The following is a 25,433-nucleotide window of genomic DNA, read 5'->3' as shown; positions in this document are numbered from 1 at the left end:
CTAGCACATATTGGCTTATTTAGGAATATCTTATTAGGTAACGATAAATTTGATTAAACTATTTTTTTTTAAACTAGTGAGCTAATTACTCAGTAATCCTTGATTATGGCATTTTATTTTCTTGTGTGAAAAACTATTATTAACTGTTCCTACTCCTTACCATGAAGCTTAGTAAAAATCCAGCACTCATATTGTTCTTATGCTTTTATCATCTGGTCAGAGAACACAGGTTAAAAGGCAAAAGGATTTACAAAAAACTGTAAAGCTCAAGGACCAGGAACACATACATGAAAATTATAAAAATGATCTTTGCTAAGTTAACACACCCAAGTATTCTCACAGTCTTTCCTAATAAGGAAGTGTGTTTGTTAAACGGTCATTTTCTTGATATTTAGGGGACTTTATGGTAACCTTCTTTGATAAGAACTTTGAAACTTAAGGTATTCGTATTTTTATGGTCTTATAAATAAGTTTATATGTATGCAGACACAAATGTACACTGCATACCTGACAGAAGGAACTGTGTTGTTTTATACAAGATAGGCAGTGTTCTTGTTTTTGTTAACATTTTATACTCAGGCCTATCATAACATATTTATCAAACACTTATAGTATGCCTCATGAGAAGAGGGCGTCTTATAAAACTACTGTGACCCTACTTTGCAGAATACTGCACGACGGAGACTGAGAAGTGAGAGCTCTTACGACATAGATAATATTGTGATTCCCATGTCATTAGTTGCCCCAGCTAAGTTAGAGAAACTCCAATACAAGGAAATACTTACTCCAAGGTATGTATACTTACATCTTTCTATTTTCTTTCTTCCTTTTCTTGAATAAACTTAAATTTTCAGACTGAAGTTAAAATTTTAATTAATTAAAGGAAGATGCTCCTCTCTCCCTTCTTCCACTTGTAAAACCATGGAGGGAAAATGGTGAAAAAACCCTTTATATTACTCATGCTGAAAAAAAAGTGCCATATATTATCACTTTGTCAATTTTTATGAAGAACTAGGAATTCCTAAGACTGACTGACTCTGCACTCTTAAGTCTTTTATATAGTAATATTTAGTTATTATATTTATATATATATATATATATATATATATATAAAAAATATGGCACAAAAAGGTACTTTAGGGATGTAAATAAGTATAACAAGAAGTAATCCTTGATCTTTAAAATGGAGTTTTGCACAAGATTGCAAAAGCGTTCAAAGAAAGTAACTACCTTTGCAAGGAATATTCACATTATAAGACGGTAAGACTTGTCAAAACAACAAAAATTATGATTTTGAGGTATTGTTGCCAAGTCAGCAACAGATTAGTAGGAAGATCTGGGAAGACGTCATGAAGAATAGTTTATTCACACAGGGAAACCGCAAAAAGGTACACAGACAAGTGTGCAAGGCTAAACGGGAGATAGATTTTGTGTAGCGTGATGAAGTTATGGCTAGAAAAGAAATCAGTACCAGATTATAGAGGTCCCAGAATGCCACACACAGATCTGCTTCCTACTGGCACTGAAGTTAGTCAGTTGTTTTTTTTTTTTTTTTTTTAAGATTTTATTTATTTATTTGACAGAGAGAAATCACAAGTAGCTGGAGAGGCAGGCAGAGAGAGAGGAGGAAGCAGGCTCCCTGCTGAGCAGCGAGCCCGATGCGGGACTCGATCCCAGGACCCTGAGATCACGACCTGAGCCGAAGGCAGCGGCTTAACCCACTGAGCCACCCAGGCGCCCATCAGTTGTTTTTTTTAAGCAACAATAAAAGTAGTTTTTTAAGAACGTGAATTTGGCAGCAGGAAGTAGAAGAGGTTGAAAACAGAGATAAAAGCTCACTGACAACTACAGTAATTCCTACCATCTCTATTCTAGCTGATTTTCAAATTTCCTTATCCCTAATTACTTTGAGGTACTAAGAGCTCTTAAGAGGTGCCTGGGTGGCTCAGTTGGTAAAGGGACTGCTTTCAGCTCAGGTTATGATCCTGCAGTCCCGGGATCGAGTCCTGCATTGGACTCCCTGATGGGCAGGCAATCTGCTTCTCCCTCTGCCCCTGCCCCTTCTCATGCTCTCTTTCTCTCTCTCAAATAAAGAAAATCTTTTTAAAAATTTTTAAAAAGCTCTTAATACTGTACAAGGTATATGAGAAATCCTACAGAGAACCTGTTGAGACCTTCTACATAAAAGAAGTAACATTTGTGGTTATGATGTTCTGCAGCAATGATGTTTTTCAATGTACTTTGGAAGGCTGGAGCTGGCTGGTTGGGTTGGTTGGTTAAATACAAAGGAATTCTGTGGTTCAGTAGTTAAACCTGAGAGACCATGACGGGTGTCTTCACACAAATTGGCAAATGCTCAAGTCAGAGCTCTCTTCCCCCCAACCTCCCCAACCCACATACTCCATACTCCAACCCCCCCCCCAAATGTCCTCCCGCCTCCCTGCCAAGCCACTGTAGCACCAGCTACTGACTGAATTCAAAATTGGTACATTCTTAGGTATAGAATGCAGCTATGCAGAAGAGACCGTTTACTCTAAGGCCAAAAGTCTCACCTTCTCATCTTTTTTTTCATAACACAAATTGTTCTCTTTAAAAAGAAAAAGTATGAAAATACAACCATTTGAATTAATGGAAGCCCCGAGAAAAGAAAACATTACTTCATTGGCTGTGCTTAGAGAATATAATTGCTACTCTTAGCTAACAAAAGCTGAAATTGGTTTGTATCTTCAACAGCTGGAGGATGGCTGTTCTTCAGCCTTTGGAAGAATACCATGTAGGTGAAGAGGTAAGTTTCCTTTCACTTATGGATAATTGCACTTTATATATTATGAAGCCTGCTTAAATTTGGTATTTGAGGAACTAAAGTGAAATATATAAGCTCCTTAACATATACTGATTTTAACATATACTGATATTTTTTCACTTATGAAAACAAAATTCTTCATTAAGGATATTAGTTTCATAAGGAAAACGTTTTTGTGCAAATTTGCAAAGACAATTTATGAAGAAATGTAGTAAAAACACAAATCATTTGCTTACATAAATTGCTGAAATACTGAATTTACATAAATATCTATATTCATTCCCAGTATTAGTCATATTTTCCTGCATGAAGAGATATAGTCTTAATATTTAAGCCTACAATACCACATTCAAAACGTTGGGAGCAAACGGCTTTTGATTTTGGAAACCTTTGGACTTGAGAAAGTAATGTGAACATGATAGATACATCACATAAGACATAGAGGGAGTTTAGAATAGATTGTTTCTCAGAAAATAGTTCTAGAATTTGGCCAGATCAGGCTATGTCACCGAATGAATTAGGAACACTTACTGTTTCAGAGTTCAAGAACTGCAGGAAAGGGACGGAGAGCCTGTATGGGTAAAACTTCCATTAAGACAAGAACAATTTCATGGAAAAATACCAAATAACTAGACTAATTTGAAGGTGATATTCTGCAGTAGCAATATAATATAAGGCATTTTCTGTCATAATCTTTCTAGGCCCACGGACTCTGTTTTACAACCTCCAGTAATAACTTTTTAATGCCCTCCCTCCTTTAACGTGCTCTTCTCTAGTTTAAAAGGAGCCTAGCCAGGAAACCCAGATTCTTAAACTACTGTCACTGAAGTCTTAGAATTCCAGATAAATCATTAGTTAAATGAATTTTCTCTCCTCAGTTTTACTTTTCTTTGCTATTAACATTCCTAGAACAGTATATTCCATAAAGGGCAATCAATATAAACCTTTGAATGAATTAAGCATTAAGAATTTTTTAACGCAAAGCACTGTGAACCTATCTGTAATCTAGATAAGTCTACAAAATGACAGATTAGGGAAAAAGTTCTCAAAGAAAAAACAAAAAGTTAACTCCCTCTATTTTGGAATTTGACACTCATAACACTTGTTCTCTGAATTTAGATTTACTTTATAATTTTCTTCCTACTTTGTTCTCTTGATGAGGAATTGACACCTGTTCTCATATTTCAAAATGTTTCTGATAAAAGAAAAACTTTATTTCTAATTCCAGGTAGAAGATCTTTCTGATGAAGTCTTCTCCCTAAGACACAAAAAATATGAAGAGAGAGAGCAAGCCAGATGGTCACTATGGGAACAAAGCAAGTGGCATAGGAGAAACAGCAGGCAGGTGTTATCAATTTACAACCCCAAACCATGAAATCCATGTAGAATCAACAAAAATTCTGCATGACTAATGAGAGATACCTCTCAAAATGAAGAATAACATCCGTTATTTTTTACTAGAAGCAAAACACGGCATTTACTGAGTACATTTAAAATATATTTGGCTAATTACAGTGATGAGATGCATTTCTATATTTTCCTCCACTATTTCCTCATGTTTATTGTTAGCCTGAGGAATAGATTTAACTCCTCAAATAATGTGGAAATCCTCCCTAGATAAAGTAGGTCCTTTCAGTATACTCTAACAGCAGACCTAACACTAGGGATTAGAATCTGGGTGATCTAGTTTAACATAATAACCACTTAAAAAACACGTTCTTAAAAAAATTTTCTCAAGAAACATATCTAGTCTAAAAAGCAGATGGTCTAAAATACTTTGAAAATATGACTTTGGGGGGAAAGAAAACCCTAAAAACATAATTAGTAATTATATATTTGAGAAAGTCCATGGTATTTTATATTTACATTTGATTGTGTTTTAATATAGCCAAAACACACAGAGCAAGATCATGTTCAAGTCTGGTAGTCCACTAAATTTAGTGTGGGACTCATTTACTTAGTGCAGGTGACCCCTGAACACAGGTTTGAACTTTATGAACTATATGGGTCCACTTATACATGGACTTTTTATAGTACAGTCCTATAAATGTGTAACATTTCCTTTTTTCTAGCTTACTTTACTGTAAGAATATAGTATATAATAAATATAACATACAAAATATGTGAATTGCTTGTTTACATTATCGGTAAGGCTTCCTGGAGTAGAGTAGTAGGCTATTAGTAGTTACGTTTGGGGAGAATCAAAAGTTACATGCAATTTTTGACTGCATAGCAGGTTTGGTGCTAACCCCTGTGTTATTCAAGGGTCAGCTGTATTTTTCTTTGCCTTTTTTTTTTTTTTAAAGACTTTATTTTTAAGTAATCTCCCCAAACCCAACTTGGGGCTACAACTCACAACCCGGAGATCAAGAGTCACAAGCTAGACCGATTGAGCTAGGCACCCCTCAGCTGTTGTTTTTAAAACACATTTCTCTGTTTAGGTCTCAAAATACTAGATTTGTATTAGATCCTTACTCTAAGAGCTGTTTTCACACACACACACACACACACACGAGACTCAGTTCTCAACTTTCTCCACATTCCAAAGATACAACTTTCTGGAAGTAAAGAGGAAAATGTGAATCAAGTCCTACAGGGATGACATTGTAACAGAGAATTCTCTGGGAACTCAGCAAGACTGTAGAAGTCAAGTAACTCTCCATTCTCATTTAAAAACAAAATAATAACAACAAACCCCAAACTCAAACCCACTACTACAATTTGGCAAATTCATAGAGTATTATTTCTAAGATGCTGTTTAAGTCTTTGAGGTAACATCAGCACGATCAGCAGATGAATTTTTAAAAATCTTCTGAGCAGGACTGTTTAAAGAAAAGCTACGAAATTCAATTGATTTAGTAACACCTTGGGGTTGTTCATAAAATGTTAAGACCTGAAGAAGTAACAAATATTTTCTTGATTTTCTTGCTAGAGCCTACAGTAAAAATGTGGAAGGACAGGACTTGCTTTTGAAAGAATACCCTAGTGACTTCAGTGGCGGCCAGCACTGTGCTGCTGGAAGTCCTGCTGAGCTCTCTTCAGAGAGCCAGGATCTTGGTGCACAGGGCTCACCTTCGTTAAATGAAAGTCAAGAAATCAAGGTAAGTGGAATATATACAACTAGTTAAACCTCCTTTTAAATGCCTTTTAATTTTTTAAAAGGCTGTGTGTGTAGAAAGTGCTTGTTGCAAATTATTATGTAAGAAATCAGAGGGTATGTATTCAAGTGTTCTAGTTCCGTCACTAATACATACTTTATCTTTTCCTTAAAGTGTAAGTATCTAATTTCACATACTCGCTTCTCTGAAGCGAGAATTCTATCCAAGCTTCACTACAAAACCAACCTATTAGAGAGAGCAGCACCCTGTCTGTGACACAGTAAATGCTAGCTGCTATTTCTCTTCTTTTTCTAAGAGATTTTTACCTGTCTCCCCATAGATCCAGTTCTTACCTCACAGGGAGTGTTTTTCTAACACAGCCTCTATATGTTTTTGCACCGTTCTTCATAAGGAGGTATTGGAAAAGAACAAGATCTAGAATGGAGATCAGAAACTGTAGAAAGTTTGGGGAAGGTAGAGTCAATACGGTGTCTGTAATAATTATGGGCCAAAAATGAAGACATGAAAGTAGGGAATCAAAACACACTTGAAAGGGGCTTTCTGAACATACTCCGATGCTGAAAATGAAAACTGATGCCCTACAACAGTGTCTCCTCTTTGTGGAAGGGCACAGTGAAAACCTAATTCCCAAAGGTCTTTAAGCAATTCCCAGTAACGACCCATTTGAGTTGCTAGATATTCAGGTCGAAATGAGTTTGCATTTATGCGCTAAAGAACAAAACAGGAATTACAAAATTGACATTTAAGGATCATTTGATACGTGAATTTAAACAAATCAGTTGAAACTTAACTGAAAATGTTCTCTCTCTCAGTCTTTGTGGTGGGAACGACGGACTTTTCCGCTGAAGGACGAAGACACAGAAGCCTTACTATGCCAGGATGAAAAGAAGGATCACAGTGAAAGTTTGAGCCCAGCCTCCCGTGGTGAAACCTTCTGTCCCAGTGCCCCAGAGAACAGTCACCATCCAAAAAGGCAGGCAGACGAAATGGAAGAGTACAAACCTTTCGGTCTAGGACTTACTCATATTAAAAAAAATAGGTGACAGGGAACAGGTTTAAAAAAGTATGTACGTGAATGGAAAACAGGGGGGAAAAAAAAAGCCCTGCTTTCCATCCCCCACCCCTTCAGTCACAGTTCCAGAGTAAGAGCATGTACTGCATGTATTAATCTTTGATGCTGTTATAAAACAGGCAAGGTAGGTCTTTTTCCTTCTTGAACCACAGGAATAACTAGCTTTTCACCTACAAGACAAGTGCTAGTCTTTTGTGTTTATGATGCAAATCACAAGCACCAAAAAATTAACTGCTGCAATCTGTTGTTAAATCACATTACTGGGTAAATGACTTTTCAAAGACTTTTCTGTGTGTGTGTGTGTACACACACACATACATATACACCTGTGCATCAAACGACAACTCTTTCCTGTACATTTCTATGTAATTTCTAGGGTGATTCATTAAAATTACTTCAGAAATATATTATACACATATGTGTGTATAGCGTATACATACCTATATACACAATCATTTTTAAAAACACTCGCAGTGACCACTCCACTTGAAAATGCATGTATGAACTACCCCATGAAATGTAAGCTGTACCCTAAACAAAGCACAGGTTCCAGTGATAATAGGTATCTAAAAGTCTTGGCTATGGGGAGATAATTTTTTAAAAAACACGTTTAACCAATAGAAGTTATTTATGGAAATTTCTATACAAGATAACACAATATGCCTTTATCTAAAATCACTGTTATCTGTTAGACTAAGGGTTACTTTCCATTCGCTCCTAACAGATGAAGGAAGACAAAGTAGAGTTAAATATTGGTCTCTTTGAAAACCTGAATTTTATCTATTTTATGTATCTCATGGAGAGAAGACACCAACTTAAAATAAGCAACAGGAAAGTCCTATCAGTATATAACAGTATAAAAAACTGTTGTATTTCTAGTTAATTTGGTTATTCCTTACTCTAGCTCACTCAATTCAAATAAGCATCTATTCTTACTTGTATCTTAGAGTGAGAAAATTTTTCAAAGGATAACGCTTCAATACTGAATACAGGAGGGTACATTAAGGAAAGTTCCTTTTGAAGCTAACACATAACTTTCTCTATGTAAAAGCTGAGGCAATTTCTCTCATATTAAAAAAAAAGGTTATTCAAGTTATACTACCCATAGAACTGACAATCCTGGCCATCTGGCCTAGTCGGGGGGGGGGATTTGACACTAAGTTTTTTGTTAGGGATTGGAAATTATACTAGTCCCTTTAAGGAAGGAAAAAAATGCAAATTCAATACTGACAAATTTTTGCTGTAGTTTTACTGTACATTTATTTTTAAAAAAGGAAACAAAAGCCAGACAAACCCAAGTTGTCTAGGCAAATAAGCTCAAATCTTTGTCATGTCCGACATTATAATCTTCTATGTAAGTTTTTTAATTAAAGTTATTTCTATATGCCTCGTGTGGTCTGATTTGATTAAACGCCACCTATTCACGGCACAAACCTTTCCTAAGTCAAAATAAAAGGACAAATTTTTATCTTGTAGGATAGAAAACACCAAGGAAGCTCTCATGTGGAAGCGTTCATGTTCTCATTTTTCAAACCTTATTTCTTAAAACTCATAGTAGCCTAAAGAAGTTTAATGACACTAGTTTACTGTTTACTTCCTGCCATACGTATTATATAGCAAGAGTACTGGCAAGAATGAAGTAACAGATAACACATTTGTGGTCAAAGTATAATCTGGGACACAGTTTTAAGTATTTAGTGTACGGATTAACTCTGTACCTTGTCATCTTTTGGCCTACCTCGTCTTTGCTGGATTAATATAATATATATCCTTGGGGTCAAATCCATAGTATCCAGAATATCCTCAGCCATCTGGTTCTGCTTTAGCGTAAAATTAGACTGCAAATAAGACAATGTTACATAAAAGAGGCTTCCTTTGCCTATCTACATCCCAAGGGCTCCATCTGTTAAAAAAAAAAAAAAAAAAGTACAAACCCAGAACTGCTGTGCCCCACTGGGTTCTTTCAATGGGACCAAGCTGTTGCTGAGCTCTAGTATCTTCATTTTTTAAATGGGGACAAAAGTGCCTGTTCTGCTACTCTTAAGACTGATTTATGCATTTAATGAGCTTATATTGAAGGACTTTATAGGCTACAAAATATAAATGACAGCTACTTTGTATTGAGCATCAATTCTACTATAGTTCTGGAAATAGTAGCAGAAGCTTTACAGATAGCCTATGATCTCTCTTAATGCTCAATATAACCTTACATGGTTATTATAATTATATTCAATGTATAAATCAGTTAACAGATACTCAAAGAGACTGGTTGATTTGATTTGCTGAAGTCAAATAAGTCAAATAGTTGGAAAGGAGAGGAGTCCAGATTCAACTCCATAGTACTTCCAAATAGAAGCTTTCCTTTCCTTTCTGCTCAAAGCTAGCACAAGATTATTGTTAAGAAAAGGAACGGGTGGGATCACTGTATAACTTGCCCCTCCAGCAGAGCTGACAAAGAAAACAACTTGATAAAATCTCTATTTGTAATTTTAGAATAGTCCACCTGAAATACACTGTTTTTACAGTTTTTATGCATCAAATATAAGGTGCAAAGTAAAAGACCGATGTTAAAGAAGCAAGAATACAGTGCGCTATCCTAAGCAGATTCAAACTTAGATTTTTCACAAGTTCCATTCTACTCCTGTTATCATGCGCACAGACAAATCAAAATAACACGAAACAGGGATAAGGACTTCCTTTGCTTTGGAAAACCAAGAAAAGAGAAGATTTAAAATGCAGAAAAAAAACATCTTTTTTCATAGTAGCTAGTACACCTTCATTAGGCTTTAAGACACACTTCTGTTCATAACCTTAATACAGCCATATTTTTACTTTATAAAAATCAAGTCTCCCAGTAAAAACGGTATTTTACCACACTAATCTTTAAATTCTATCACTAAAAAGGTAGTTATACACACCAATTTCTAACCTCTTGGAACGTTCTGCAGAATAGATTTTAGTCACTGGAATGAATAGCTGCTCAGTAAAACAGCACTGCTTCAACTGTGATAGGATTCAATAGTCAATACTCTTGTCTTCCAGTAAAAAAGAATTCACATGAGCATAAACACTGGACTCCTTGTGGTTTCATCGATCAAGAGAACGTTTCTGAGCAGCTTCTGAGCAAACATTTCTTAACAGGTTGATCACAGATCTGGGGTCATCGCTCCTCATAATGGCACTGCCAGACACAATCATGTTAGCTCCTGCCTGGAAGAAGTAAACATTCAGGTTATGCTTCAAAGGAAGATGCACAGAGGCTTAAAACAGAATTTCTGGATTAGAGTATCTACCCTTGCACTGTCAGTGCTTGAACATACGAAAGCTACCTTGAGATGACAGACTTAAGCAATCTAGTTCAATGAAGATAAAGTTGAAATACTTACCAAGTGAAGATACCAAGTTATTTTTAAATGGGTTTATGAAATCACAGACTTGTGACCACCTTTAAAATAAGCAACACTGTTGCACCTTTGCTAATAATTTAGAAAAAGCTGTAAAAACCTTTAATCCTCAATTCTATTAAGGTTACTCCAAAATATGCCAATGCTGACCCAGCTATTAAGAAAACAAAGTATCGGGGCGCCTGGGTGGCTCAGTGGGTTGGGCCGCTGCCTTCGGCTCAGGTCATGATCTCAGGGTCTTGGGATCGAGTCCCGCATCGGGCTCTCTGCTCAGCGGGGAGCCTGCTTCCCTCCCTCTCTGCCTGCCTCTCCATCTACTTGTGGTTTCTCTCTGTCAAATAAATAAAATCTTAAAAAAAAAAAAAAAAAAAAAGAAAGAAAACAAAGTATCTTTTAATCTTTATGTAGTTGACCCTTGAATAATGCAGGGGTCAGGGGTACTGACCCACGGTGCAGTCAGAAATCCACGTGTAACTTTTGACTCCCCCAAATCTAACTACTAATCACCTCCTATTAACTGGAAGCCTTACCAATAACATAAATAGCTGATTCATAAATACTTTGTAAGTTACATGTATTATGTACTATATTCTCATAATAAAGTAAGCTAAAGAAAAGAAAAATTGTTAAAAATTATATGGGAAATACAATACTGTAAAAAAGGACCCATGCAGTTCAGACCCATGTTCTTCAAGAGTCAACAGTATATGAATTGGTAGACAATTACTGCTAAAATGTGAAACTATAAAATATGGCAACATTAAATTTTCTCATTTTGATGTCAGAAAGAATGAAACACGTTTTAATGCATGCTTCACTGCATCCCACAAAGACTTTGAAGGGTTTAAGAAAGACTTTTGAGATACTTCTTAATGTGGAAGCCAAGAAATCACAGAGAAAAGCATATAAGGTAAGTCCAAATTTAGTTCTGAGCTCCCCGGATTTGACTCGAGGAGGGAAAGCCAATCTGTCCTGTGATCTGCTTCCAGAACAAAGTATCAGGAAGCTACTGGGAGAGGCCCTGGAAGGGAGGAAAATTCTCCCAAGAGACACTGTCATACAGCACACTGCATCTCCAAAGACAATTCTCATAAAAATGAAAACAAGCATTAGTTTTATAGGATTACAGCGTAACATGTAAGCAGGAAAAGCCCAGCAGCAAAAACACAGTTCAGTGAAAAGTGATCAAAGGATATATGCTCACTAATTGTTTGGTCCACTCCTCTTTCGTAGATATCTCACAGCCAAGCTTTTGAGAAGTACCAGGCAGAAAAGTATGGCATTTATACAAAACACTGAAAGTGCAGATTAGAGCATGTCACTTAACAAAAATAGACCATATAAACTTTAATGGCCTGCAGTATTACCGAAGGGGCTGGCACCCCCCCCACCCCGTTTTTTAAAGGATTTATTTTTCAAAGAGAGAGCATGAGCAGGAGGGGCAGAGGGAGAGAGAGAATCTTAAGACGACTCCACACTGAGCGTGGAGCCCAACACAGGGCTTGATCTCACAACCCTGAGATCATTTGGCTGGCACCCTCTTATGAAACTGAGGGCCTAACCGGCTTGGCCAGTTACTTGGGAAAACTCATCCCACCTCTACATAGAGAATCCTAACCCTAACGCTAACGCTAACCCTAACCTAGATTTCCACCAGAAACAGCTCAGTTCTTGCAAGGGACAAACTAGTAACTAATACACCTCAGTTACACAAAATAACCATCTTTTCCCCTTATAAGCAGGTATGTTTTCTTTCGGTGTTTTGGAAAAATGTCTTGCTCCAAGGCCTAGAACTTAGTAATTTTGGAAAGGCTGGCATTAAGCATATTCTTTAAAAAAACAAAACAAAACAAAAAAACAAAACCCAGAAACAAAAACCGAAAAACTTCCTTCGGCATCACTCAGATAGCTGGTACTTACTTCTTAATGAACGTGTAACTGAGAATATATCACTTACTGCTCTTCATTTTCATAGTTTTACATTTGAATAAGAAAAGTGTTCTTCCCAGAAAGAAAGGCAATTTAGGAAATGAAGGGGAAATCTCTTTGGCACACAAGACAACATCCTACTAGACACATTTGAAAGGAAACGGGTCTGGGTCACAGCTGCGGAGCAGTCTCACCTCTGCACATTTATGGATAGTGTCAGGGCCTACTCCACCATCGACTTCTATGTCCAAGGATGGGAACTGGGTCCTCAACCAATGAACCTAGATATACACGAAAAAACAAGTGACTCCTATGGTGGATACATGGGGGGGAAACAAAACCAAATAAACAAAAAATCAGAGAGCCATCATCAGCCGCTGCAACACAACTCCAAATATCTCACACAGTATTTATTTATTTGTTTACTTACTTATTTAGTTATTTTACGTGATCTCTATACCCAACGGGGGGCTCGAACTCAGAACCCGGAGATCAAGAGCTGCATGCTTAGCCAGGCACCCCATCACACAGATAACTTTGTATGAATACAAACGACAATTGGGGATACTTTCCTTTTTCATATACTGAAACAAATTCAGTTTCATAAAAGCAAGGCTTGTTCTGTTTGGGAAACAGCATTCAGTCTGTCATGCCTTTGCAGCGAATATACCTCATGCCAATAAGACAAACACAAAACCCTACTACGCAATGAAAAGAGATCTCCCAAGAGGTCTGAAGGCTACAAAGATAACAGCTTTGAAAGAAAATGTCAAGATGAAGATGTTAAATTTTTTTCCTCATTTCCAAACCTCCATCTTTTAGGGCACCTCCTGTCACACCATATTACAGTGACCTGTAGGCCTCCCTCCCACATCACCTTCAGAGCGAGACAGGTCTAAAATACACAAGCGGTTCAATGTACGCTTACTGAATGAGCACAAACAACAAAAGCCTCACCCCCAAATGAAAGAGTTTTTTACCTTTGGCATCATATCTTCCATGAATTTCTGTCCTCCAAACCCAGGTTCCACTGTCATAACCAAGGCCATATCTATCTGATTAGCCCATGGTGCCAAATACTCAACTGTGGTTCCCGGTTTGATGGCAAGGCCAACCTATAATAACAGAGACAAATTTGCTACATCACATTAGCAATTCTTTACATATTTTATAACTGTGTACATCAGACCCAGTAGAAGTATCTACTCTTAGAGAACAGAACAGACACAGACAGGGAATGCATAAATTATTCAGATTACAAGTACTTTTTTAAAGTCAACAAGGCTACCCCCATGTAAATGTTTCTAAAAGGCAGTCATTTTCAGGAAACATGAGTGGAATCTAGAAATCCTGTCTCCCAAACAAGTTATACTTAAATGCTGGTTTCTCAGCTGAAGAACAGCTGCCGCAGTCCGGTCTGGTCCGCCGATCACTTCTGGTCTTCCACCCAAACGTCCACAGTGACAGCGAACGGCAGAGAATGTTACAGTCCCTGCTGCCTTCTCACCTTCATCCCATTCTCCCGAATGTCTTTAATCAACGCCCCTGGGTTCTCAGTAGCCTCAAGATGAAAGGTATATTGATTGGCTCCCGCCACGGCCATTGGTTTGACCCACTGTTCCGGCCTGGACACCATCATGTGCATGTCTAGAAAGGAAAGACACAACTCCTAAATATTACTGAAAGGAAACTACCTGGCTCAGATAACTGAAGCCAGCCCACCGTTTTTGCTGCTTTGGATAATGAACTATTTGGCACTAAAGTAATTCTTAAATAATTACCCTTCTGTAGCTAGACAGGGCTTTGGTTAAACTCACTTACCAAAAAAACCCTACATTTTTCCACCCAAAGCATACGGTGCTGTATATGATAAGAACTAGAACTCAGGAAACCTAGGTCCAGGAAATGCCACTCTAAAAAACTTTTAAAAAGCTCTATTATCTATGTAGACTTAGTTCCTCATCTATAAAATAAAAGAGCTAAATTAAATGATTCTACCAATATCTTAATGGGGCACTTACTGCACCATTAACTGCTCGAGGCCCCAGGGACAGTGCAAAACCAGATGGACAGAAGCCTCTGCTGACATGGGGCTTACATTCTTAGTAGGGGAGACACACCATAAAGAAAAGAAGTAAACACAGTACGCACTGGCATGGGAGTTAATACAGCCAGTGTGGCCGGCTGCGGGGCCGGGGGGGAGGGGGGGAGCCCTGCAAGGGGAGGGGAGAACAGGTAAGGTCAAAGGGGCACAGGGTGGGTAGACTCAGGACAGAGCTCTGAAGCCACTGGGCTTGACTCTGAATGAGACGGGGGGACGTGGTGGGATCTTGAGCGAAATGCCAAGATCTCACGGAGAAGGCCACGGCGGTCACCCAGGGAAGCAAGGACAACAGCAGCCACCGAGGCTGGTGAGAAGCGGAGGGCTTCTGGCTCTGCAGCAGCGGCCGGCCAGCCGGAGGGGCCGTGGGCTACCACGGCGGCCGGTGAGGGGGCAGGGGCCAGGAACGCGTGGGAGAAACTGCAGGTCTGACCGCATCCTAACCAGAGAGCTCATCACAGAGACAGGCTAGGGGACACAGGGTGGCCTTCCGTGGGATCCGGACTTCAAACACAGGAGCAATTAATGAGAAGAAGGTGGCTTAAAAGAGGCTGAATCAAGAAATGCTGCTGTCAGGAAGAAAACAGTAAATATTCCTCTGCCAGATGGATGTGCTAAGAAGAGTTGTCAGACTGTTTGTTTTTTGCCAGAGGACGCATACTTGATACAGCTGAGCTCGAGTGAAAAAAAAAATTTCTAGTATTCCAGAACTCGACTAAGACCATAAAATGCAATACTTTGAAAACTATCAGGAAAAAGAGAATACTGCTTGACAAATGAAGCCAAGGTTAAAGTTTGTATTTCCAAACTAACAAAAGTAACAAAAATAAAACCTAGATTAATAGGTAAAACGTTGTTTTTAAAAGACAGACTCTATTTGGTGTTCATTTCTTTGTGTTCTAAACAATAAACAGCAAGGGAAAAAAAAATCAGTCTGCTTTAAAATATCTAGTTTACTCGTTTCTTAAGTTACCAGACTGCTATGTTGTGCACTCTCCAGTATGCAGGCCCCATGGGCAGCCCTCACTGGACAATCTCCAGTGTTCAGAGAGCCACGGGTCAGTGGAACTGCCTATAGTTAATATACTGAGGTCAGCAGTTCTCAAACATTCCGTCATCAGTCTTCCATCAAGAATTACTGACAATTCCTGAAGTGCTGCTGATGTGGGCTATATTTATAAATATTTAAAATGTATTAGAAATTCAAACTCAGGGCACCTGGGTGGCTCAGTAGGTTAAAGCCTTCAGCTCAGGTCATGATCTCAGGGTCCTGGGATCGAGCCCCACATTGGGCTCTCTGCTCAGGGGGGAGCCTGTCTCCCCCTCTCTCCCTCTGCCTGTCTCTCTGCCTACTTGTGATCTCTGTCTGTAAATAAATAAATAAAATCTTAAAAAAATATTCAAACTCCGAAATGTTTAAGTGTCTACTTATTAATTCACTTAAAAATAATAAGCAATAATAAATCTATCACGTTGATATAAGAGTGACGCTATTTTACACTTTTGTTAAGTTCCTACTGTCTGGTCTGACAGAAGACCTCTCTATTTTCACATCTGCTCTGCGTTCAGTCGGTTGCATTATGTTGTTTTATGTGAAGGGAAAAAAGTACACGGAAAAGGGAGGGGCACAGTTATTTCAGACTAGTGCAGATATTCTTCTATTTCTACCTCAAGACTTGACAAGTAGGACTTTTATAAAGGTTAGCTGCAATGTGGCATCTGTAAACTCTCCCAGTCTGCACTTTGTTACACTGAAAGCTGTGGGCCTATCCTAATACACTTTAAATGGATCTTTTAAGTACCAGTTCACTGACTGACACAGATCTTCCAAAGAGTGACACATTTCACTATATTCTATCAGAAAATCCCACTTGTTAATATCACTACAGATTTTATCGGAACAGCTGTAAATAGCAGAAAGCTACTGACCTCACAGAGGCAGACACAATTTTTCAAAATTCCAATTTTCACTTGCAAGCTCTAACTTTATCAGTGGAAACAAAAATGAGGCATCTCCCTTGAAGTGACAGGCTAACTCAGTTATTTCAAAGAAAATGGCAGTAAGATACCGGAGTCTGATAACCACAGTTCATCTGCCGGCTGTTCATTCAAGTGAAAATAGTGTTGGTGAGAAAGGCGGCCAGTCAGTTCACAGCTCAGGGTGGTGCAAGTGGTTTTCCTTGAGAAAACCATCATCACCCCGTACGCAGGAGAAATGCTTCATATGTACTTCCCATTCTGCCACACAGAGTAGTAAAAGAAACTCACCTAAGTATCAAGATTTACGGTAGTTAGTAATCAGTACTGATTCTTCAAGGATATTTACTATGAAATATCAAGGATATTACTATGATATTTACTATGAACAAGGATATTTACTATGAAGGCTGACGAAGAGTAACACAGAAACTCCTTGGATCCTTCAATACCATTGCTCTGATTCGGGCCACACAAACTCACCACCGCTTTTGTACTATCAGTATAAAAAATGGCAAATAACACTATCTTATGAAAACAGTGTTCGCCTCCTGTTCCATCTGCAAGGGATTCCTGTGGGTGCTCAGACCATACCCGAAGACCACGGATTTAGAGAACCGCAAAACAAAAAGAACAAGAACACAAAACCAACAGATTTTCCCAATCGCTTGATTGCTTAATGGTTATTTCTACTCAATACTGAGATTGAACAGTTCAGAACTTTAGCAGTTACACATGCAACTTGTGAATCATTTCTTAGAATATACACATGAATCAGTTACCCGACAACGACCGAGATCCAAGAATCAAACAAAAAACACACTTCTTAGTATAAGAAACAAAGGTCACAAACCCGAACAGCAGAGCATTTGAAATCCATTCATCTTTACTGCAGACCCACTTCTAGAAAGACTGATGAGCAAGTTTATCGGCAGAGAAACTGAAAGCAGAAAGAAAAAGCAGACTGCGCGTGGTCGTGTCAATAGGGTTGGTAAGACAGGCACAAACACAGGAGACACAGACAGCAATGAGAAGTGATGCCAGGAGTCCAATGAAAGAGAAAAGGGAAAAAATAATTCATTTAAATCCATACAAAGCCAGATGCACAGGACTCTGCAGTCATGGCACAGCGGGCACAAACAAGGTTACTTATTGTATTCACCTCTGATATTCCTAAGGACAAATTTTTCTTGGTAAATTCATTTTTTAAAATGTAATTAAAAAGTTCAGATCATCAGAGGATTATATTCCATTATCTGAAAATTTCAAAATGGTGAATGTGCTAATCGAATACGGTTTCCCTTCTGCTACATAAACTGATAAGGTACATTTTCTTTCGTGCAAAGTCCATGGATACCATAAGGCTCTGCCCGAGAGACACTTCCACCAGGACGGCCACGGTCCACAAATGGCACCATTCAATGCAGCAGTCACCAGACTCACGTGGCTATCTAGAGCCTTGCGATATGATTAATGCCACCGAGAAGCTTCATCTTTCATTTCTTTTAATCTGAAGGATTAAAAGCCACATATGGCTAGTGACGACCATATAGGGCTGCGCAGCTAGAATCCTTCATAAAATTGGTCCATAATCTACCAAAAAAAAAAAAAAAAATCTAAGTTTAAGCCACGGCTAACTTCATTTAAAAGAGCAATAACAACGTGAGGACTAAATCCATGTTTATGAGAAATAACCTCCAGGTTACTGGGTCTTCTTAAAAGTCTTAACTCACCTTATCCTACAACATCACAGTGGAGCATATACACTGGCCCCACTTGCAGAAACTTCAATTTGCATGAAATAATTGGTTTCACTTCTAAATTCAGATGTAACAATTACACTAAACTCCAACTTTCTGTCTACGATTACGTCTAGGAAAGCCATAGTAAACAAAGGGGATTAAATTCCTGCTCTAAAGGAGTTTACAGTTAGATAAAAGTAATCTGACTGAAGGAAGTTCTAGATAGAAAATTCAGAAGGTGACACGGTAACTGGACAAAGGTTAATCTAGGATGGGGTGCTCAGAAAGGTCTCTCTGAGGAAATGCCAATAATTCAGGCCCAAAAGATAAGGCAGAGCCGGCCAAGTGAGCAGTGTTCCAGGCAAAGAGATCAGCGAAAACTGCCAAGGCCCTGAAGCAAGAAAGAGTCTGGCTTATTACAAGCAGCCAATGGAGCCTCGGCACAGAGAGCAGGCGAAAGGGTTCAAGATGAGATTGGAAGCTGAGAAATAAACCGTCTCCTTTTCCTTTACTCGAGCAACACATCCGGCTTCCGACAGCACAACACCCACTTACCAAAGAAAGGATCCTGGCCTAGCTGCTTTCGGAGGCTTTCTACCACAGGGTGCCCAAAGGTGATGTTGGGAACAAAATGCCTATAAGACAAACAAAATCTTACTCTGAAAATGTTTTTGACTCAGTTTCTGTATTTATCTCAAATGTATTCTCCTGGGGGTTAGGAGGATCATCTGGGATTGCAGTATTTTTCAATGCAGTATTTAACATCAACAGTATTAAACAATACCAAAAACATCTCGATAATTTCAGCTTTACAAAGGAGTTATTGCCTTGATATGTCAACAAATCCTAACAACGGCACAAGACTTAACTCTGTAATTCATCATCCAACAGGTAAAAATGGAAGGAAGACAATCAAAACCCAAAAGTTATGACTTGCCCAAGTCACACACTAGTTAGGAAGTTCTGGACTTTAACACGGGTCTCAAACCCTCATCTGTCACAGGATGCCTGTGGCTACTTCTAACCCACCTCAATCACAGGGCACTAAATGACAATTTAACATTTCTTAAAGATTATCAGCAAAGAAGCTTGATGTGTATATTAATAACCACCATTTCCGGAGGGTTTACAACATGCCAGGTGCTGTACCTTCTTTCATTACATCTTCAAGACAGCTGTTCGATCTCCACCTGAAGAGCACAGGATAAATAATTTCCTTAAGTCACCCAGTTCATAATCTGTGGCAGCACAATTCAAACGAGGTCTTCCTCACAACCGACCCAAAGTCCTTCACACCATAACCTACTTCAGGTAGTCCTTCTATAACTAGCTCACTACAGTGTTTAACAAAACTCCCTCTCTACAAGGACAAGCCCGGGTTTTATACAGAAATACGGGAATTCCTGCCTACCTAGAGAAGCTTACCATATCAGTGGCAAGGGATGGCTCAGGCCTCAACAGAAGCCATGACCCTGCGGTCCCAGCTGTTGGTGAGAGCCAACTCCTTTCATATATCCAGGTGGCCCGTGCAACTGGAGCTCACCAAAGGACTGTGAATTTAAGTGATGGTGGCACTACAGAACCCAGGAGGTTAAGAAGTATTCCTTTTTTGCTCTCACTATACCTTCTTATCAGTGGAGAAACCCTGAGGGACTGGCAGAGTCATAAGACGGAAGGAGACAACGTCCCCGAATTTCTTCAGGGAGGGACGTTCACACTCAACCGGGGCAGGACCCAGAACAAGCTTTTAATACTAATCCACTGAACTCTGGGCTTTGTTGGTTAAAAGTAGTAGATATTACCCTACACGGGGATTGCAAGGAAAGCGAGACAAAAACTGGGCAATATGAAAGTAATATGGCACTTGAAAAGAGGGGAGGATCACAAGATTTACAGAATAAAGAGAACTTGTAAAGGTGGGAAAAGAAATGAAGCAAAGGCAGAGATAAGCAAGTCATGGTCAAAGAAGGAGAGGTGGTGGTCAGCTTGGCGAGCATGAGAAGAACAGGAGGCCGACTACGTCACATTAAGGGTATCGGACGCCAAGCTCGGTGGTTGTGGACTCCATGCTATGGTAAATGTGAGGTGAGGTTTTAAAGCCAGAAGCAGGCGGGCTCAGTCCATGAAGCTTGTGACTTTTGCCCTTCTCAGAGTTGTGAGTTCGAGCACCACAGTGGGTGTAGAGATGACTTAAAATGATAATGATAATATTAAAGCAAGAAGCAAATAAAAAATGAAGTGCAAATAATGAAACAGAATGGTGGACCGGGCAGTCCACTGGAAGAAAGGAGGGGGTGTTGGAAAATGGCAAGAACACTAAGAATGGAAATGAAGACAGATACACATGACAGGACTGTCAACTGATCAGATTTGTAGAGCTGAACAGAGAATACACCATGATCAACACCTTAAGCTTAGAGGACAGAATAAGTGCTCATAAAAAAATTAAGACTGACATGGGCCAGCCACCATTCTAAGCACGCTCCAAATGTGAACTCATTAAACCACACGAGGGGGTAGGTACTCCTAATACCTGTACTTTATAGATAAGGAAAAGAGGCTCAAGGTCACACAGCCAGTAAGTGCCAGGGTAGGCATTAAACACAGGCCATCTGGCTCCAAAGTTCAGGTTCTTAACTATTATGCTCACCTGCCCATCTACTGACGACTAACCAAAAAAAAAAAAAAAAAGAAAGAAAGTTCAGGGGAGGAGGAGAGGTCAGGAATCAGGACACTCTAAGAGGGACTGGGTAAGTAGGGACACCTGCAAACACTGTGGTCCTTGGAGGCTGGCTGTCCAGTACTTAGGAAATCATTCTACTGTTTACTTAAGAGCAGTGACTGCCTGTGCTACAGATAAGATGCTTATTGTGTTTACTCAGAACTTGGAGGTGAGGACCAGGGAAGCAGACAGTGAGGCTTATTGGATATTATACAACTCTGGGACAGAAGATTTGGATTTTGTTCCCTGTTCTTGTAATTTGCTGCATGGTCTTGGAAGGGCTTTTGTTGCCTCAACTTTAGGCTGCCTTTATAACCAAAATAGACTGTCTACTTTCACATGTATCTACATACACACATCTTGAGAAAAACAGGAGAAAAAAACAAATATACCTTTTATTTATTGGGAAACAAGAATAAAATATTACCTAAAACGACTGATCCTCAAATGGTTGGACTAACTGCACTGATGACCACAGCTATACACTGGGTTCACCTCGGCCACTCGAAGGACAGAAACCTACCGACATCCTCAGAAGAAACAAAAGACTTATGCTTAAGCCGAAACAAAAAAGGCAACAAACCCAAGCATGGAAGTTAGGGGGTCTTAATCTGCCTGACAACAGTAACCCTGGGCGCACCCCTCACGAAAGTATCTACCCGCCCTCCTCCAACCCTACGACACCAAAGAGGACCTGAGAATCTAAATTCTCAACAGATTCCCCTGGGAGTTCTTAGACTAGCTTGGAAAATACCAAATTACTTCACTATCATGAAGAGAAATCTCATCAAGGAAGCCTGTTTCACCATTATATTGTCTTTTTTTCCCTTAAAGGTACGTACTGAAGTCTGCAAAGAAGAAAACACAATAAAAAAGTATCTCCTCCCCCCCCCCCCACAAGAGACTTACTGAGATTAAGCTATAATTGGTTTCCAACACAGGAATACAATTATTTTCTCTTTCATCATGTATCATCATGAACCTTAAACTTTGTAACTGTCATACAATCGATTTCAGACAGATAAAACCTTTACCAGATCTCCCAGCAAGGCTAAGATGCCAAGACTACGACTAAGGCTGATCTAAAATGTAGCAAGACTGTAACCAGAAAACATTTCCTCAGAATCAGGAAACACAACTTCATGTGCCTACAGGGGCTGGCAGAAAACATGGCGGAGCACAACAGGGCAGATGGGCAGAGGAGACAAATGAAGAACATCCACGAGCCTAGCTAACGGTGGCTACCATTCAGCTCCGGCCCACTGTGGCCTCATGAGACTGGGGACCCACTACAGGCAAATCTCTGGATGTCTGTCAAAGGTCAGCAACCCAGTACTAATGTGAAAGCTCCCCAATTTCAAATCCTGGTGACCCATTTAGAAACTGCGTATTTCCTCTGTTCCTACACTCAGGACCAGCACATTTCTGGTCACTGCCGGTCGTGACAGGTGTATAAGCATCCTAATTTTCTTTTCTAGAGAACTCACCTGTCCTTCTTTTCAAGTATCAACCAGACTAGTGCACTGCCCCCACCCCCACTCCCTCAATATTCCCAAAACTCATTCCTGACTTTCAAGATGAAGACATTCAGTTTTAATTAGTAGAGAAACTGGGGGCTGCAGAGAGAAACAGGTGCATCCAAATTGTAATACCGGAGATTTTTTTTTAAAGGGACCAGGAAAACGAAAAGCATGAAGGCAATCTCTGGAGGGAAGGTAAGTTGTGGCTGGCCACTTTGGATAAGGGAATCCACACCCCCACTTTCATACACCTGGTCTAAGAAAACAGCCAGCTTTGCCTCTTCTGGTAGGACATCAGAAAGAGGCTGACCATCCCTAAATTAGTTTCCACTTCTGCAAAGGGGGATAAAAATGCCTCTTAGCTCAAAAAGTTGTGAATGTTAAAAGGGAAAGGGCTTTAAAATGGTGTTTGTTGGATTTAATTTTGTCCAACCAAGAGGTTACTTGGTAAAGAGGGAAAGGCATCAATAAAAAACAAATACTTTTATCTTAATAAGCTCCAGGTTTGCCATAGGGCTGGGAGGGGTCAAAAGTGATTCACTTAGAAAAACCTCTATTATGACAGAACCAATCATTCATTCAGCCAATTATAACTAAGCCTGTCATGCTGCTTTACCTGAGGAGAACTGAGGTGAGCCAAAGAGACCCTGCTTTCAGGGAGTTTACAGCGTTAGCAGCAGAGACGTGAAATAAATAACAAAAATAAGTCTATAGTTACTCTTTGAGGAAAAAGAATGTGTGACTCGTTCTCTACAAGCTCAGTTCCCACAGAAGACAATAGTTTCTGAGACAACACAAGCTGTTGCCTGTTCTAATCCTGGCTCCTCCATTTCCTAACTAGGAGACCTCAGACAGGTGACTTGACCTCTTTATGTCCAATTCCCCACTGTCCCAGGCTGATGCCAATAACAGTACCATAAGGTTGTGTGAGTTAAACCACAAAGAGCATCAGAACAGAAATAGTTAAGTGTTCAAAAATATTAGCTACTACTGTTATCATTAATATTCCTAACCTGTGAACAGAAACAAATTTTTTCCAGTTATTTAAACATGGTACAAAACTTACTTAAAAACCAAACCGCTTTGCCTATTAAAAAGACAACACACGTACACTTGTAGCCCGCTCTATCCTCAGGTAGGTATCTCCGACACAAAATTGTGTCCTGGACATGAAGTACACACTCCATTCAGTTACATGTAAAAGTTCAGAACTTTCCAGAAAAGCAGAATTATGTCTATGATAGCGCAACAAAAATCAAGTTTCTGTGAGAGATAATACTTAATCTCACACACTCAGCCTAGAATTCTTGGTGTTCTAAGACCAAGATTTCACCATTACCAGTTGGGATACTGATAACTGAATGAGATGCAACAGGGAAACAAATGATTTAACCAGACAGAACAAAGGAAGACAAAACTCTTGTAACAGGAGTGACATTAAAAAGAAAAGGAAGTCACTGATCGTCTTTTGTAAATAACACAAATTTCCAAATTTGCATGTGATCACACAGGAGGAGTTTCACCTATTTAAAATAAATTTATTTTTCTGCCCCAAGCCAAGGTAATGGCTGTTATCCAGGCTAGTTATCAGCCGGGCTCAAAAAAACTACTTGGGGAGCCCAAGAAAACACAATTTGCAACTCTGTCACAATGTTGTGTAATCCTGAGAGAGTCCTACTGTTTTCTCTAGGCTCACTTCCACATTTTACAGCCAACTTCAACAAACTAGCATCACCCTGATTCTGAACAGTATTAGGTGCTGTAACTACAGTGCTTAAAAATTACTTACAAAAAACTGACCTCCCTGAAGAGCAGGGTGCCTGAAGAGAAAATAAACAGGAACATCAAAATTCGAACAATGATACAACAACTAATAATTACAGAGGATTTACTGTATGCCAGGCACTGTGTGCTTTACGTGTTAGCTCATTTCATCTTCCAAAGCTGCCTAAGCGGTAGGTTCTATCATCACCCCCATTTCTCACTGAATGAAACTGAAGCTCAATGAGGTTAAGTGGCTTGTCCCAGGGGATCCATCCCATGGCAGACTCGGGCAATCGGGCCACCTCACTACAGGCGCCGAGCTCTTGGTCGTTACCCAAACCTGTCTCCCCAGCTTTGCCACTAACTAGCTATATGAGCTTGGGCAAGTCATGCCTATCCCCTTGGGCCTCAGTTTCTCTAACTGAAAATGAGAGACGTGTCCTGGAGGTTTACGACTGCGACCCGCTCCCAAGGGCTGGGAGACCACACGTTACGTGGGGGGAGGGGAAAAGGTGGAGGTTTGGGACGCTGTCGCAGCCCAGGACTCGGCCTCGGGTCCGCTCCAGGAAGGGCCTTCAGGACTCTCACCCCAGTCCCTTTTTCAGTACCGCGTTTCGAGGGACGCGCTCCGCGGTACAGGGAAGCCGTGCACCCAACAGGCACTCAATAAAGGTGCGCCGAGCCCGCCCCGCGCGGCAACCCTGACCCGAGCCCCGCGGAGTTACCCGTCCATTACATCCAGGTGCAAATAATCGGCCCCAGAGTCCAGCATCCGGAGACACTCGGCCCCCAAATTGGCCAAATCGCTGTTAAGGATGGACGGGCCAATCTTGCAGCCAGACGCCATGGTGCTGATTCCCCAGAGCAAGTTACCCACGAGTCTCCCGGTAAGGCGAAAGTGTTGCCCCGATTGGCTGCGCAGTTTTAGCCCCTTCCCGGTAGAGTCTTCCGGACTCCACCGGAAGCAGCTGCCCGCCGGGAGGAAGTCCCGCCTCCCCGGGGGTCGGGGCTGTCCGCCCAGGGGGATGGGGGCGGGGCCTCGCCTGCAGGCCTGTTCTTTTCTTTGACCTTCCTTCTGGCAATATAAGCGTTTTAGATTTCCCAATCCTCACAGAATTTGAGTTTTTTAGATTTTTTTGATTTACATCCTCTGCAGTTCCCTTTCCCCGGCTCTTGTTCTCACTTCACTTTTTGCTTCCCTATAGTTTGCATCTGCACTGCTTTCCTCTCCTCTCCAGCTCTTGTGCTTGCCTGGGTGGCTCAGTGGGTTAAGCTCTGCC

At 40.1% G+C, this 25,433-nt stretch overlaps 2 protein-coding genes across 12 annotated transcripts in view; one reads left to right on the top strand and one right to left on the bottom strand.

The window, feature by feature from the left end:
- Positions 1 to 8,378, top strand: part of KANSL1L (KAT8 regulatory NSL complex subunit 1 like) — a 136,353-nt gene extending 127,975 nt beyond the window's left edge. For all 8 annotated transcript variants that reach the window (XM_059393401.1, XM_059393400.1, XM_059393399.1 and 5 more), the window contains 5 exons: positions 667 to 791; positions 2,734 to 2,785; positions 4,032 to 4,144; positions 5,736 to 5,904; positions 6,735 to 8,378. In XM_059393401.1, coding sequence (XP_059249384.1) covers positions 667 to 791; positions 2,734 to 2,785; positions 4,032 to 4,144; positions 5,736 to 5,904; positions 6,735 to 6,965 — 690 coding nt within the window. In that variant the 3' untranslated portion in view covers positions 6,966 to 8,378. The remainder of the gene's footprint in view (positions 1 to 666; positions 792 to 2,733; positions 2,786 to 4,031; positions 4,145 to 5,735; positions 5,905 to 6,734) is intronic.
- A 1,078-nt stretch (positions 8,379 to 9,456) lies between these two features.
- Positions 9,457 to 25,115, bottom strand: RPE (ribulose-5-phosphate-3-epimerase). 4 transcript variants are annotated; one of them, XM_059393403.1, is made up of 6 exons: positions 24,879 to 25,115; positions 18,703 to 18,782; positions 13,835 to 13,974; positions 13,308 to 13,442; positions 12,522 to 12,608; positions 9,457 to 10,204 (listed from the first exon to the last, which is right to left on the bottom strand). In XM_059393403.1, exons 1-6 carry the CDS (start codon positions 24,998 to 25,000, stop codon positions 10,082 to 10,084), a joined length of 687 nt encoding a protein of 228 aa, XP_059249386.1. In that variant the 5' UTR covers positions 25,001 to 25,115; the 3' UTR covers positions 9,457 to 10,081. The 4 variants fall into 4 exon arrangements, with proteins under 4 accessions (XP_059249386.1, XP_059249389.1, XP_059249387.1 ...); XM_059393406.1 differs by having other exon boundaries at positions 25,027 to 25,087; XM_059393404.1 differs by lacking the exon at positions 24,879 to 25,115 and adding an exon at positions 19,297 to 19,337.
- Between the last annotated feature and the right edge of the window lie 318 nt (positions 25,116 to 25,433).

The sequence above is a fragment of the Mustela nigripes genome, chromosome 3 (genome assembly GCF_022355385.1).
Source record: "Mustela nigripes isolate SB6536 chromosome 3, MUSNIG.SB6536, whole genome shotgun sequence".
NCBI lineage: Eukaryota > Metazoa > Chordata > Mammalia > Carnivora > Mustelidae > Mustela > Mustela nigripes.
The sequence above is the reverse complement of the archived record's forward strand: the minus strand, read 5'-3'. Positions and strand labels throughout refer to the sequence as shown.

Coding starts and splice junctions, on each gene's coding strand:
- RPE (XM_059393403.1), bottom strand. CDS start 25,000: ATGGCGTCTGGCTGCAAGATTGGCCCGTCCATCCTTAACAGCGATTTG. Junction 12,609..13,307: donor TGGAAGATATGATGCCAAAG/GTAAAAAACTCT, acceptor GTGTATATCTAG/GTTCATTGGTTGAGGACCCA. Junction 10,205..12,521: donor CTATCCATAAATGTGCAGAG/GTGAGACTGCTC, acceptor TACTTCTTCCAG/GCAGGAGCTAACATGATTGT.